Below are 13,547 nucleotides of genomic sequence, written 5' to 3'. Positions count from 1 at the left end.
CTTAACTCAGTGATTCTCAAGGTATGGGGTGACTGGTTCCCTCCACATCCTAAAGCACCTATCACAGCCGCATCTCTGTGCAGAATGCAGAACTGGATTGGAAGGAGGAGCCATATCAAGAAAGACATCAGCAAAACATTAAAAAATGTAAGGCAAAGGCATTCTTCCCTCTTTATTATTAACACATAATGAGTTACTTTTAATTGAATTAATAAATCTAATTTCTCATACAAGATGTACTGGATTTCACTCCTCCTCCCCCTTTTGGCGGAGCTGAGACAGCATAAAGTGGTTCTTGGATAATACTATTACCACTGTTTCTAGTCACTGCATTCCAGACTTTATTTATGTTTGAATACTCAAGCAGAATTGGCAAAATGGGTAGACAGATTAATGCTTTATGAATATGAATTCCTTTTAGTAACTAAGGAGGAACAGGAAACAGCGATCACTCGAAACCAACTGACCTCATGTTTCCCTTTCCTTTCCCCTTCTTGTTTGCTGCCTGGTTAGTTTTTGTGGGTTTTTTGTTTGTTTGTTTTTGTTTTTGAGACAAGGTCTCATGTGCCCAGGCTGGCCTCAAATTCCTGATCTTCCAAAACATCCCAAGTGCTGGGTTACATGCTCTCTTGCCTGACTCTCCTGTATTGTTCACATTTTCTATAGTTGACAATATTTAATACAATTATGTATTAATACAGTTGTATGTAGAAGTTATCTTTTAAGAGATACATCATTAAATTAATTATAACTAATTGCTTTATTTTCCAGAAAATGTTTTTCCACTAAAAAGTGTTGATGACAACGTCTAGGGCAGGGAGAATGTATCTCTATGCCAGCTGCCTGGCCAACAAGGCTGACGCTAAGGACCTACCTCTAGAGGTCGGCAGTACAGGGACTGCAATCAAGCTTTCCCTCTCGGTTATCACCACACACGAAACCAAGTCTCTGCTCTTAAAATACAACAATATCCAAAATTCTGTTATCAAATATCTTGAGAGTTTACTAACCACCTCAAATATCAATTATGAAATCATTCCCCAACAAAATGTTCATCAATTAAATTTTTAGTTTCATCTTTGAGAACGTTCAGAGTACATTTCTTCCTGTTATGGATCTTGACAACACAAAGTGCCAACTTCTGTTATGGATAACACAATGAAAATGTACCATTATTAGAAAGATGAGAGCTTTCTATTCTTCCCAGCAAGGTGGCACTTTCCTTGACATCTGTTAATGTCCTCGGGTGGAAGTTTACGAGACAAGGCACTCTGAACCACCCTGTGCCCTCGGCATACTTCTAGTAAGCCCTGGTGAGTTGAAACACATCAGCTGGAGCACCCGGCTCCGGGACACAGAGCTGAAGACCTAGAGACCTGAAAGCCCACATTCCAAGAGGGGAGAGACTCACAATTTCGCATAAAAGTCACAAAATTCCTTGTAGACTTTTACATCACTGTGCCTGCGCTGCAGGTTGGATACAGCCCTCTCATCTTCACTCCCATTAGCTTCCAGGACACTGTTAAGGGCTGTCCGGGGGATTTCTTCATTCTCTGGGATAGTGCACGGGCGTGCTCGTCCTGGGAAGGCCATTGTACAGGCTTGAGAGTTCAGAGTCCCGAGATGCCGAGCAGGATACAGAGAAGAGAAACAATATACAGGCCTCCTGTTTCCCAGCCAGGGTCACTCCCACTGTTCCCACATGCGTCACCCAGCTGCCAGGGTCACTACTGACTTTTCATGTTAAGAGTTCAGTAGCACAGCAGTCTCGCTCGATTACAGCTTCTAGAAGCTCTCAGACACATTTCACATGGCAGTGACAATCTGTTTCTGAGTGATTCTCCATTTGAGTGTACACAGAATCTTTTGAAAAGCCTGACCAGCCCTAGTGAGGCTCTGTGAGCTCCTGAATCAAAGTGCTATGTGGTCTTTCATTATCTTTATTCTTCATACAAGAAACAACATAGTAAGAGCTTCAACAAATGAACACAGTGGAAACCAGAAAGAGCTATAGAGTTTAACTGTAACTCTTCTATTTAATCCCAGCTAATCCTGGAACAGAAGAGTCATGGATTCTTCAAAGTGTTCCTGCTATATTTAGCTCAAACTACTGCCTTGTAAGTGTGTTTGTCATGAGGATAAGAACAGTGCAGTACGAGGCCACACAGGGTTAAGTGTTTTTCTGTGGTTCTGTTCTTTAGTATAGTAAGACATGCTACCAAAGCAAGCACCCCAAGGAATTTGTGAGCAGGCACAGTGCTAGGCACCACAGATCATACTGGCTCAAAACACACACACACACACACACACACACACACACACACACACACACACACACACACACACACACACACACCATACAGTTGATACCTGAGTAACAGTGACTGGTGATACAGAAGTTAGCAAGCATCTTCTATCACATCACCACATCCTCTATAAATCAGATGTTATTCCTAAGTAAGAAAGCCAAGGCTACAAAGAAACTGGAAAATAAGTAAGTAATGGGGTCAAGACTTAAACCTAGGAGTTATGCTGTAACGTCTATGAGAAAATGGCTAAACAGAATCACCAGAAAATAAATTAAGTGAACTAAAAATCCGTATGTGGCAGGCACAAAATGAGACCAGAAACAGGGAATGAGATTACATCTCTCCTTACTCTGAATCTAGAGATATCAGAATGATGAGGCGCTCAAAGACTACGGCCTAACACCTGCTGAGACCCAAACCTGACACATGATAAAACAGGGGATTCACTAGTTTTAAATAGTAAAGAAACAGCTTGATGGTGCAAATGTTATACTTTTTATTTCTCTACAGGCCCTTAATTTTGGTTTCTTTTAATAAGGGCAAAGTAAAACAGAGGAAGGAGAGAATCAGACACTAAGCTTCAGGCTGATGGAGCATGCCACTCCTTCAGTTTCCTGTCTAAAGTAGAGGAAATGGAGTAGTGGAGTCGGGAGCCTGACAGCGGCACAACTGCTGCAGTGTCATGCAGTGTGTAGCTACTATGGCCACCAACGAAGCAGGACAATGCTCTGTGCCTACAGAAATCTCTGTACTGCCCTCTCTGACTGACCTGATTTTCACCTGTATAAACTGTCATTTGTGGAACTCTATCATATGTGATGGCCAAAGACTGGCTTTAAGTCAGTATCATGCCATTGAGATGTGGCCAGGTTCCTATACACATAAAGACAGTCTGTTCTTCATACCCAAGAAGTAGAGAGATTTCTATGCCATGAACTCATCACACTGATCATTTGCTGGGTGTCAAACTTCACCACTTACTAGAGTCCCTGACTGGGACTCCTGGTTAGTTTTTTGTCAACTCGACACAATTCAAACCAAATGTAAAGAGTAACTTCAACTGAGAAAACGCCTCCATCAGGCAGCCTGTAGGCAAGCCTGTGGAACATTTTCTTGATTGATGATGGATGTGGAAGGTGGCTGGTACCATCCCTGAGTAAGTGGTTTTGGGTGGTGTATGCTGAGCAAGCCGTGGAGAGCAAGCCAGTAAGCATTTTCCCACAGCCTCTGCTTCATTTCCTTCCTCCAGGTTCCTGCCTTGATTTCCTGCCCTGACATCCAAGCTGTAATAAACTCTTTCCTCCCAAAATGCTTTTGGTCACGGTGCTCAATCATAGCAATACAAACCTAGCTAAGAGACTGGGTGTGCCTAATGTCTTGTTGAGACCAAACTACACACTAGTGCACTCCAGTACAACATGAAGGCAGCCGCAGAGCTTCTGACCCTACCAGTGTGTTAACTTCATGACTAGAGCCCCCCACAGCCAAAGAGCCAAACATCCTACTTAGAGATGTCATACAAAGCATTACAGTTGTTCCCACAAGCTTAAATGCTTAAAATTTGAATATATTTATAAGCAGAGTTGCTAAAAGCAGCTTTTAGTGGTGGGGGCAATGCTGAGGATTGACTCTAAGGCCTCATTAAGACAGGATCTTGCTACAAAGCCTAGGCTGGCTGGCCTGTTAGTCACTATGTAGTCCAGGCTGCCCTCAACCTCAAGCCTTTGGCCACTAACCCAGTCTAATTGGTGAGCTCCACACTGCTGTGAGAGATCCTGTGTTTGGAATGCTGTCCTCTGAGCATGGCCTGACTAGTGCTCCTCTGTTAGGAGCCATGATTACTTTAAAAAGACCCACAGAAGAAGACTGAGCCCAAGAGGCTCACAAAGCCTTGCCCCTCCCCCTCCTACAAGATTTATAAGGTAAGGCGTAGTGGTTTATGTTTTTAATCCTAGCACAGAGGCAAGTTCAAAGCCAACCTGGTTTACATGTAGCGAGTTCAAGGACAGCCAGGGCTATGAGACTCTCTCTTAACACAGACAGACAGGCAGGCAGGCAAGCAGGCAGATAGGAGGAGGAGGAGGAAGGGGAGCGAGAGGATGAAAGTTTATAAGCAGTTATAAGATTATTAACAGGAGGGTCTCATGAGCCACATCTCCCTCTTCCCCCAAGAGAATACAGACAGCTGCTGCTTTGGAGAAAAACATTTTTTCCTTCAGTGGTGTAGCTGCACATAAAGTAATCAAGCTCCTTTAAGTAACCCTTCAACCACATTCCTTTAAGCAACTCTTAATTAAAGTCACTATTTTACCAAGCTAGCATTTGAGTGGAATCATTTCTTTGCTCTGTCATTGGGCCTCATCTGAAAAGAATAGATGTTAACTTGTGTCCAGGATGAAGTTCACCTAACAACCTACCTCAAAAAATCAAGGTGGAGAATGGGGAAATGGCTAATGGTTAAAACACCTGAGAGTTAAACACTGAATATGAAGACAGTTCAGATCCCCAAAGCCCACATAAATGATGGGTGGTGGTAGCAGCCTGTCTGTGATTCCAGGCTGAAAAGGAAATTCGAGACAGGATACCCAGGGCAAGTTGGCCAGCGAGACTAGCCATATCAATATGCTCTGGCTTAAATGAGAGATTCTATGTCAAAGAATAATAGAAGACGATGCCTTCACATGTATGTTCAGCCATGAACACTTATTTACCTGTGTGGACATACTCATGTAAACAACATGCAAAAGGAAAAACAATACCACCAGGCACAGTGGCACATGCCTGTAATCCTAGCACTCCGGAGGCAGAGGCAGAAGAATCTCTGTGAGTTCGAGACCAGTCTGGTCTACAAAGCGAGTCCAGGACAATGTAGGCTACAAGAGAAACCCTGTCTTGAAAAAAACAAAACAAAAGCAAGGATGACAATTTCTGAAGAATGACATCTGAGGTTGGCTATTGGCCTCCACATACCCGTGTATACATGTGTACCACCCTACCATGAACATGCAAACACACCTGCATAAACACAAAAGAAATTGGATTTGCAGTGAAAATGTAGTTCTTGTGTCACTATTCCTCCATCTATACACAAAATGCATTAAAATGTATAACATTCATATTGTATTAGGTAGTATAGTATAGAAATGATTTATAATGAAAGACTTGAGCAAATTCTACACAAGTAGCAGGCCATTTTATAAGGGGCCCAAGTAGCTACAGATTTTGCTATCTTCTGGCTAGGATAAGAGAGGCAGAGGTGCAAGGAGTTTTCTAGAACCAATCCCCACCCCATTGTGAGTGATGACTAAAGAATGGGAGGGTTAAAAATGTTTTATTTATTCCATAAAAGATTCACAAAGTCGGGTTGGAGAGATGGCTCAGAGGTTAAGAGCACTGGCTGCTCTTCCAGAGGTCCTGAGTTAAATTCCCAGCAACCACATAGTAGCTCATAACCATCTATAATGTGATCTGATACCCTCCTCTGGCCTGCAGGTATACATGTAGGCAGAGCTCTGTATACATAATAATAAATAAATAAATCTTAAAAAAAAAAAAAGAAAAAGTCCATCACTAAACCAAGAACTTAGCAACAACTACCACTAGAATGAAGTTTTCTCAACTGTTACCCAAGATTTCTGTGCCATACTGAGGTACTCAAATCACTAATGTGGCCTAGTTAAATTACCACTTGGCAAATGAACTACTTTTTTCCCTGTAATTCTCTATTTCATTTAAGTGGAAAATTTCATCTGGTTTTCCTCAGACTACTAAAATCAAAACAACTATGACTTGCAAGTGAGATAACGGACATGGAAAGTTCTCTCCCATTTCCACTTTGTAGAACAAACATAATGTTTTCTTTTAAGGCAATAAGGAAGTAGGCAAAGGTGAACCAGAAAAAGATGAATTTTCAGTTAATAGGTCATTTTGCTTTGTCTGTTAAAATTACTTCCTAACTGTATAAGACAAACAAATTCATTACCATGTATAAGAATGAAAAAGTAGGGGCTGGAGGCTCAGAGGTTAAGAGCACTGGCTGCTCTTCCAGAGGTCCTGAGTTTAATTCCCAGAAACCACATGGTGGCTCACAACCATCTATAATGTGATCTGATGCCCTCTTCTGGCCTGCAGGTGTACATGCAGACAGACCATTGTATACATAATAATAAATAAATAAATCTTAAAAAAAAAAATGGAAAGGTAGCTAACACATGCTTCCAGTTACCAGTACCAGTTACCACTCTGTACCAATGCCCCATCCCAGGAGGCCTGGTATAAGGCTATTTACATATAATTGTTCCTAAAAATGGAGCACTGAAATAAAACTTATTAAATAAAGGAGCTATTTTTGATATCAGAGATAGTCATATAGTACCACATTATAGACTTCATATTTAAAGAAATATTCATAAAGAAGTAAGAGCGATGCTAACCAATCAGAGGCTGGAAACTTTTCAGGAAGTAGATTAGTAGATGCATACTTTGTCCTAAAATCAACAATTCAAATACAGTAAATCTAACACTATCAGGTGAGGCCAAAACTCCTCCTCTGGTATCGGCAGAAGAGAGAGGACACTCAGAAGCCACAAGCAGGGTCCATTAACGGGCTGCCAAGGACCACATGTGCCAACTCCACAAAATCTGAAATGCTCTGTCCTAACCTGGCCTAACTAATGCAAATCAATATTCCAGCTATTCAGCCTTAATCCATTTAGCAAGCATTGATAGCCTACTTTGGGGTCCACTTCTCATGAAGCATTTCTGAGTGACTCACACAATAAAAACCTATCCACAAAAGATCTCTACTGGAGAGAGTAGAGAGAGGAACAAAAAAAAAAAAAAAAAAAAAAAAAAAAAATCAAGCTCATTCTCTTTCTCCATGACCCTGACATTAACATTCAGAAAAATGTGTAGAGAAAATAACAGCACCCTCCCCTTCCACAAAACAACAGAGCCAACCAGCTGCCAGCCCCAGCTACCTTTCGTCTACAACGACATATCCTTACCATACAGGTAACCTACCATTAAAAGGAGATGAGAGTAGATCTGGGAAGCTGCCAAATGTGTAGAAAGTCATAACCACTAATGGCAGAACACTCAGAAATATCATGAACAGCTGGCGGGCTGGAGCAGGATGAGAGTGGCCTGCACATTTCATTGTAAGTTGGATTTACCCTTCCCTGACACTCAATAATACTTGATATACTTTAGAGAAAATGAATAATTGTCAAAGAATCACTATTATTGCCCTCAGCTAGAGACTCTACATCCTATTTAATGAGCTTGACTGTAGGAAGACCAAACACTGTGTTCTGTATGCAAGCGACTCAGGGTCAGACCTCTCAGTCTGGTCTCTGGAAGGCTCTGAGCACCCTTCTCAGGATTCCATCAAGCATTCTGCTAACTCTGTCAGGGCACCGCCCCTGCTGACACTCATACAGCTCAGCATCTTTAGCAAGAATATGCTGAAGAGTCAGCTCCCTTAACTACAACCACTGCAGAGAACTAAGGCTCCACACAAAGTTAGAGTGTTTCATTAACTTAAACATTTCTTTACATTTCCCTCAGACGTTAGGAGGTTTTGCTCTGATTTTTCAAATAGTTTTTATAGAAAATATCCCTCTACTGACTCCTTTATTGCTCATTATGTCTTTAATTCTTAGCATGATGCATTAACACATTCTTAACTCTAAACATCTTTTGAGAAAGTTACAAAACCACATTAGAGAAAGCCCCAAATATAGAAGAATGGTATTTTTAGTTGTGTTGATCTAAGAGATGCCCAAGTTGCCAGGGAGACCTTCGGGGGCATTCAGGAGCTCTTTATATGGCTATGGTGACCAGCAGCAGCAGCCTATCAGGCCCGAAGGTACATTCTTATTTTAGTTCTGAGTCAGCAGAGCTTTCTCACACAACTGCCAGCTACACTGGGACAGGAAGTCAGTAGGAGCTTTTATTCTTGACTGAACTTAATAGGAGGCCTACGCTTCACTGATAAGGAAAAGGGAAAACCATGAAATTTTCAGTACAGAAGGACAGAAATAAAACAAGTCAATTCAAGTCAAAGGTCTTTCCTGTTAAGACTCACATACCTCTCATATCCAGTTACTTTCTTGATACAGAATATACATCTACACGTTTTTTAACATACTAACCAGAACACAGAGAAACTGAGAACTTTTGTTTGTTTTGCTGAAGTTGAAATGGTTTTTAAAATTCTGTGATTTGCAGAGTAAGGCAAGGAAGCATTTTAGCTGCCATGACTCAGATTTTTAACAAAAACATAATAAAAGATGATGTGAAAAGGAAATAACACGATCCTAGGAGTCTGATGTTGACCAGTTAGTGAAACTATATTGACAGTCAGTCCACAGCTGGGCTGAAGCCTCACTAAGATTATTCAAATACCCTTTGTTCTAGACCCTGAAAGCAAGTCATATGGTTACAGAGCCCTCTTCTCAAGAGGAATTCTATGAACCTAGCAGTTCCCTTCTGCAAAGTAAAATATGCTGAACTACTAATTCCCTACATCTTAGGGGTTTTTGGTTTTGTTTTGTTTTTTAAAGCAGCACTCAAGCTTATCAGTAGAGGGCACTGGAGAGATGCCACAGGGTTTGGTTGCCTGGACCTGCAGAAAGCAGTCACAGATAACCAGACTCCTGCAGGGCATGGCAGAACAGCATTTGCAACTGTGAGTCGGGCCCGTGCCGTAACCAGCAGTATCCATTCTTCTGGCAGTTCTACAAGACAGAAGTAGGAGACGGCCGTGTTTACCTAAGCCCTTGAGATAGTGCTATTTTACGGCAGCTTGTCCTATTCTGTCGCTACGGCAGTATCTAGTAAGGGCTGGCCTGGAGAGATGATGGGAGGAACAGGTGTTTTCCATGAGAGATAGCTAACTTGGCAGGGGCCTTTCCTTCTGAATGAGTAGAGGGCTGGAGTTCAGTCTCCAGCACCCACATGAAGCTCCAGATACAGGGGATCCATCCAGTATGCTCTTCTTGCTTCTAGGGGCACTGCACTCACAGGATATACATCCACACAGGCACATACATGTACAAACATATACGTAAACAAAAACAGAAGAAGAAGAAGAAGAAGAAGAAAAAGAAGAAGAAGAAGAAGAAGAAGAAGAAGAAGAAGAAGAAGAAGAAGAAGAAGAAGAAGAAGAAGGAGCAGCGGCAGCTATTCATCTTAGACATTAAACTTTAAAAATCATGCATTTCCTTTTCTGGTTGAACTAAGACAAACAAAGGAAGAATACTGGTCAGAATCCTGTAGTTGAGGGGTTCTCAGACTTTTGGGCTCCTTACTCAACACTAGCAACTTGTCTCACTCAAAACTTAGGCCAGCCATATTTACTGCTGAAAACTAGGAAGAGATGGGAGGAGTGGGTAGCCAAGTAAAGTACAGCCCAGTGAAACTGTCAGAGCGCTCAGCAGATGAGGAGGCACCACTGCCAGAACGTACAGTCAGCAGGGCAGGGTGGCTGGGAAACCAGCTCCAAGCTATGAATACATATAGGTACCATGTGGGTTACATTTGTCTGCACACTTCTTAACATGTAATTACTTAGAGAGTGCAAAAGAAGCTGAGAATGGAATCTCACACCTGTAATCCCACCACTCAGGAGGCAGAAAAGAGGCAGAGGGATTATTGTAGGTTCAAGGCTAGCCTCATCTACACAGTTGGTTCTAGGCAAGCCATGGCTACATTGCAAGAGCAAGAATTAGTCTTTAAAAAAAAGTGAAATTAAAGTTAAGCCTTTTATTAACAGAACTTCTATCAGGAGTCTTAGTTCAAGACAGCAAAAGCACTTAAATAGTCTGTGGCCTACATGGTCCTTTTATTTGAATCTTAAATCAAGCATTAGTAAAAACAATCTCTTTTACAGAAATTCATGGGTAAGAAAACAAGAATGTAATAAAAACTAAGATGGCACAATGTCAAGTGACTACTACGGGAAAACAGAAAGAGATGTATTAATTAGGGGTTCAGTGTGGTGCTAAAACACTAAGACCCAGCCAGGCATGGTGGCGCACCCTCTTAATCCCAGCACTCGGAGGCAGAGGCAGGTGGATCGCCGTGAGTTCAAGGCCAGCCTGGTCTACAAAGTGAGTCCAGGACAGCCAAGGCTACACAGAGAGACCCTGTTTCAAAAAAAACAAAAACAAAATCAAAACAGAAACAGCAACAAAACAAAACAACAACAAAAAACCCAACCAACCAACCAAACAAACAAACAAAAACATCCCAAGACCAAATGCAACTTGGGGAGGAAAGAGTTTATTCCTGTTTTCAACTCTCAGGTCAAACTCCATTCGTGAGGGAAATCTGAGCCAAAACTAAAGACAGGAACTTGGAAGCAGAAGCTGAGGCAGGAATGCTGCTTACAAGGTTACTGCAGCACAGTCTGCAGAGCACAGTCTGTTTTCTTATACACCCCAGGACGACTTGCCCAGGGGTAGTACCACCCACAGTGGGCTGGGACCTCCCATATCAATCATTAATCAAGAAAATGCCCCCACAGACCTGCCTATAGGCCAGCTGATGGGGGTGTTTTCTTAACTGAGGTTCCCCAGAATACTTTAGTTTGTATCAGGGTGACAATAAAACCAACCAGGACAGAAGACAAATTTTCAAAGAGATCAGAACGTATCAACAAACCAAATGATGAACCAGTGAGAATGGTTAAAATAAAGTAATAACATAGTCAAATGGAAGAGAAAATGCTGTTCTATCTCTAATGATAGATACCTATATTGGCCATACCAGAATTCAGTGATTTATGGCTGGAGTTGCAGCTCAGTAACAAAAGAGGCCCTGAATTTGGTCCCCAGAATTACAAAAGAAAAGTAAAGCAAAACAAGTAGATAAGCTTGGTGTGGTGGGGGTATAACTGTAACCCTAGCATTCACTAGCACGGCTGAGACAAGAAGAACATGGATTTGAGGCAAACCTAAATAACGAGTTCCAGGCCACTCAGGGCTGTATAGTAAGACCCTGTCTCAAAAGACCAAAAACAAAGAAATGAAACTCCCCAAACAAACAAGTAATTTTTTTTTTACCCCCTTTAAAAGCAGTAGTCCAGAGACTGGAGAGATGGCTCAGTAGTTAAGAGCACTGTCTGCTCTTCCAGAAGTCCTGAGTTCAATTCCCAGCAACCATATGGTGGCTCACAACTATCTATAATGAGATCTGGTGCCCTCTTCTGGCCTGCAGGCACACATACAGGCAGAACACAGTATGTGTGTAATGAATAAATCAATAAAGTATTTTTTTTAAGCAATAGTCCAATATGGATGGCCAATACTTACCTAGTATATTAGAGGAAATGACCACATGATTGTTTTCAGAAATACTCTATCCATAAACGTTCTCTGAAATTCAGGAAACCATTCTGCTAAATGAAACAATCTACAAAGATATGAACCACATGTTTTTTATCTCATATGTGGGAGAGTCCAGATTTAAACACACACACACACACACACACACACACACACACACACACACACACACACACACACCATGAAATTACAAAGAGGATCTTGAGAGGGAAGGAAAAGATCGTACAGGAGGGAAACAGAATGAGAAATGGGGACTATCTGCGGGAAGGTGGGAACCAGCCAGTGTGTAAGTGAGTGAAAGGGCAGAGGGGGAGTACAAAGTAGAATAAAGCATAATGTCACCTATGTATAAAAATATCACAATGAAACCCATTTCTTCATACATGAATTTAAAGTTTAAAAAACGTTTAAAGTTTAAATTTAATTTAAAATTTCTTAAAAGGAAACGTGAGAGAAAACCTACTAAATTACGTAAGAGTTAAGATGCTGGCAGAAGTAAGGGGAAGAAAAATAAAAAAGTAATTCAAAGGGTTTAATTCCCATGGGATAGGCAAGGCTGCTTCCTGGAATGGAGACGGAAGGGAAATTGCCTGGTTATTCTTTATTAATCCGAGGACAAATATAATCAGAAAACAGTATTGTTATTGCTCATGTTGCACTCTCAGTGCTCTTTCATTCAGAAATTGATGCCACTGACTCTGTAGGTACAGATCACCTCCAAGCACAATAAATATAAACATAGGCTTATATAAACAGACTTTAACAGGTCAAGTTACCTTCCTTTTGCTTAGTCTTTTCATTTGAATTTAGACAACATGAACCATTATTCAGTGTCATAATTTGATTCCAGAGTTGCATCTACATATGTTCTTTATACTTTCAAAGCAAGGAGGGAGAAAATAAAATCGCGAGGCTTTTCTCCAGCTCTTTTACCATTATTAACCAGATGAAGAAAGCTTTATTAGAACACACAGAGCTACACTCATTCTCCTACACTCCTGACCAGTTGCATTTCCATACTAGCAGAGCTGAGAAGTTGGGACAGATGGAATGACCGTAAGGCCTAAAATAAGGATTATCGCAACCAAAAAGCAATGGCCAACTTTGAAACTACTGGGCAATTTGTTATTCAATAATCGTAACTAATAACTCTGCTTACACAGCCTCACTATTTATCCCTATGGAGGCACAGTACATTTAATTTTTATCTGTGTCTGTTTTTTCCTGTTATTAGACAGTGTATTAACAGTGCATCCCCAATTCCATGGATGTAGAAGCTTTAATAATGCAGACTGTACCAAAGATGCCTAGTCAAATATATTTTACAGAGTAAATCAGAACACTCATAACCTACAGTAGCTTTCCCCACCCCCGGCAAATGTCTATGAAGAACAAGTAGAAAACACTTTAAGTTTCAGATAAATCACCCACAGTCAAAACATAAGACTTCAGCTTTCACTTTTATGCTTAAAAGTAAATTTTTAACTTTTAAGGTATAATTAAGTATACTCAGAATTTCCAGGTAACCTATCTTGTTTAAAAAGATGTAGTTATTTGTGTATATCTGTGTTAATGTTATGTGTGCCTGTGTGTACATACCACATACATATGTGGCATCTGGAAGAAGGTGTCCAGTGTTCCCCTCTATCACTCTCTCCCTGTTCCTTTGAGGCGCGCGCGCGTGTGTGTGTGTGTGTGTGTGTGTGTGTCTGTCTGTCTGTCTCTGAACCCCTGCTCTTCCTCCACAAGCTGGAAGCCCACCAGTCCTCCTGTCTGTGTCTGCCCTGCTCAGAGTTGGGTGACCAGTGCTTGCTATATGGGAGCTGGGATCTGAACTCTGGTCCTCATGATTGTACAGCAAATATCTCCAGCCCTGAAGATAACAAAT

The 13,547-nt window shown here is 41.3% G+C and overlaps 1 protein-coding gene across 6 annotated transcripts in view; it reads right to left on the bottom strand.

Moving 5' to 3' along the window:
* Positions 1–13,547, bottom strand: part of Lims1 (LIM zinc finger domain containing 1) — a 101,507-nt gene that overhangs the window by 27,539 nt on the left and 60,421 nt on the right. For 2 of the 6 annotated variants that reach the window (XM_051153068.1, XM_051153067.1), the window contains exon 1: positions 1,412–1,609. The exons of the other annotated variants lie outside the window; for them this stretch is intronic. In XM_051153068.1, the coding sequence (XP_051009025.1) occupies positions 1,412–1,593 (182 nt within the window). In that variant the 5' untranslated portion in view covers positions 1,594–1,609. Of the gene's footprint in view, positions 1–1,411; positions 1,610–13,547 lie in introns of those variants that run through there. 6 annotated transcript variants of the gene reach the window in all.

The sequence above is a fragment of the Acomys russatus genome, chromosome 11 (assembly GCF_903995435.1).
Source record: "Acomys russatus chromosome 11, mAcoRus1.1, whole genome shotgun sequence".
Lineage (NCBI taxonomy): Eukaryota > Metazoa > Chordata > Mammalia > Rodentia > Muridae > Acomys > Acomys russatus.
This window is presented reverse-complemented; position numbering and strand designations above follow the sequence as displayed.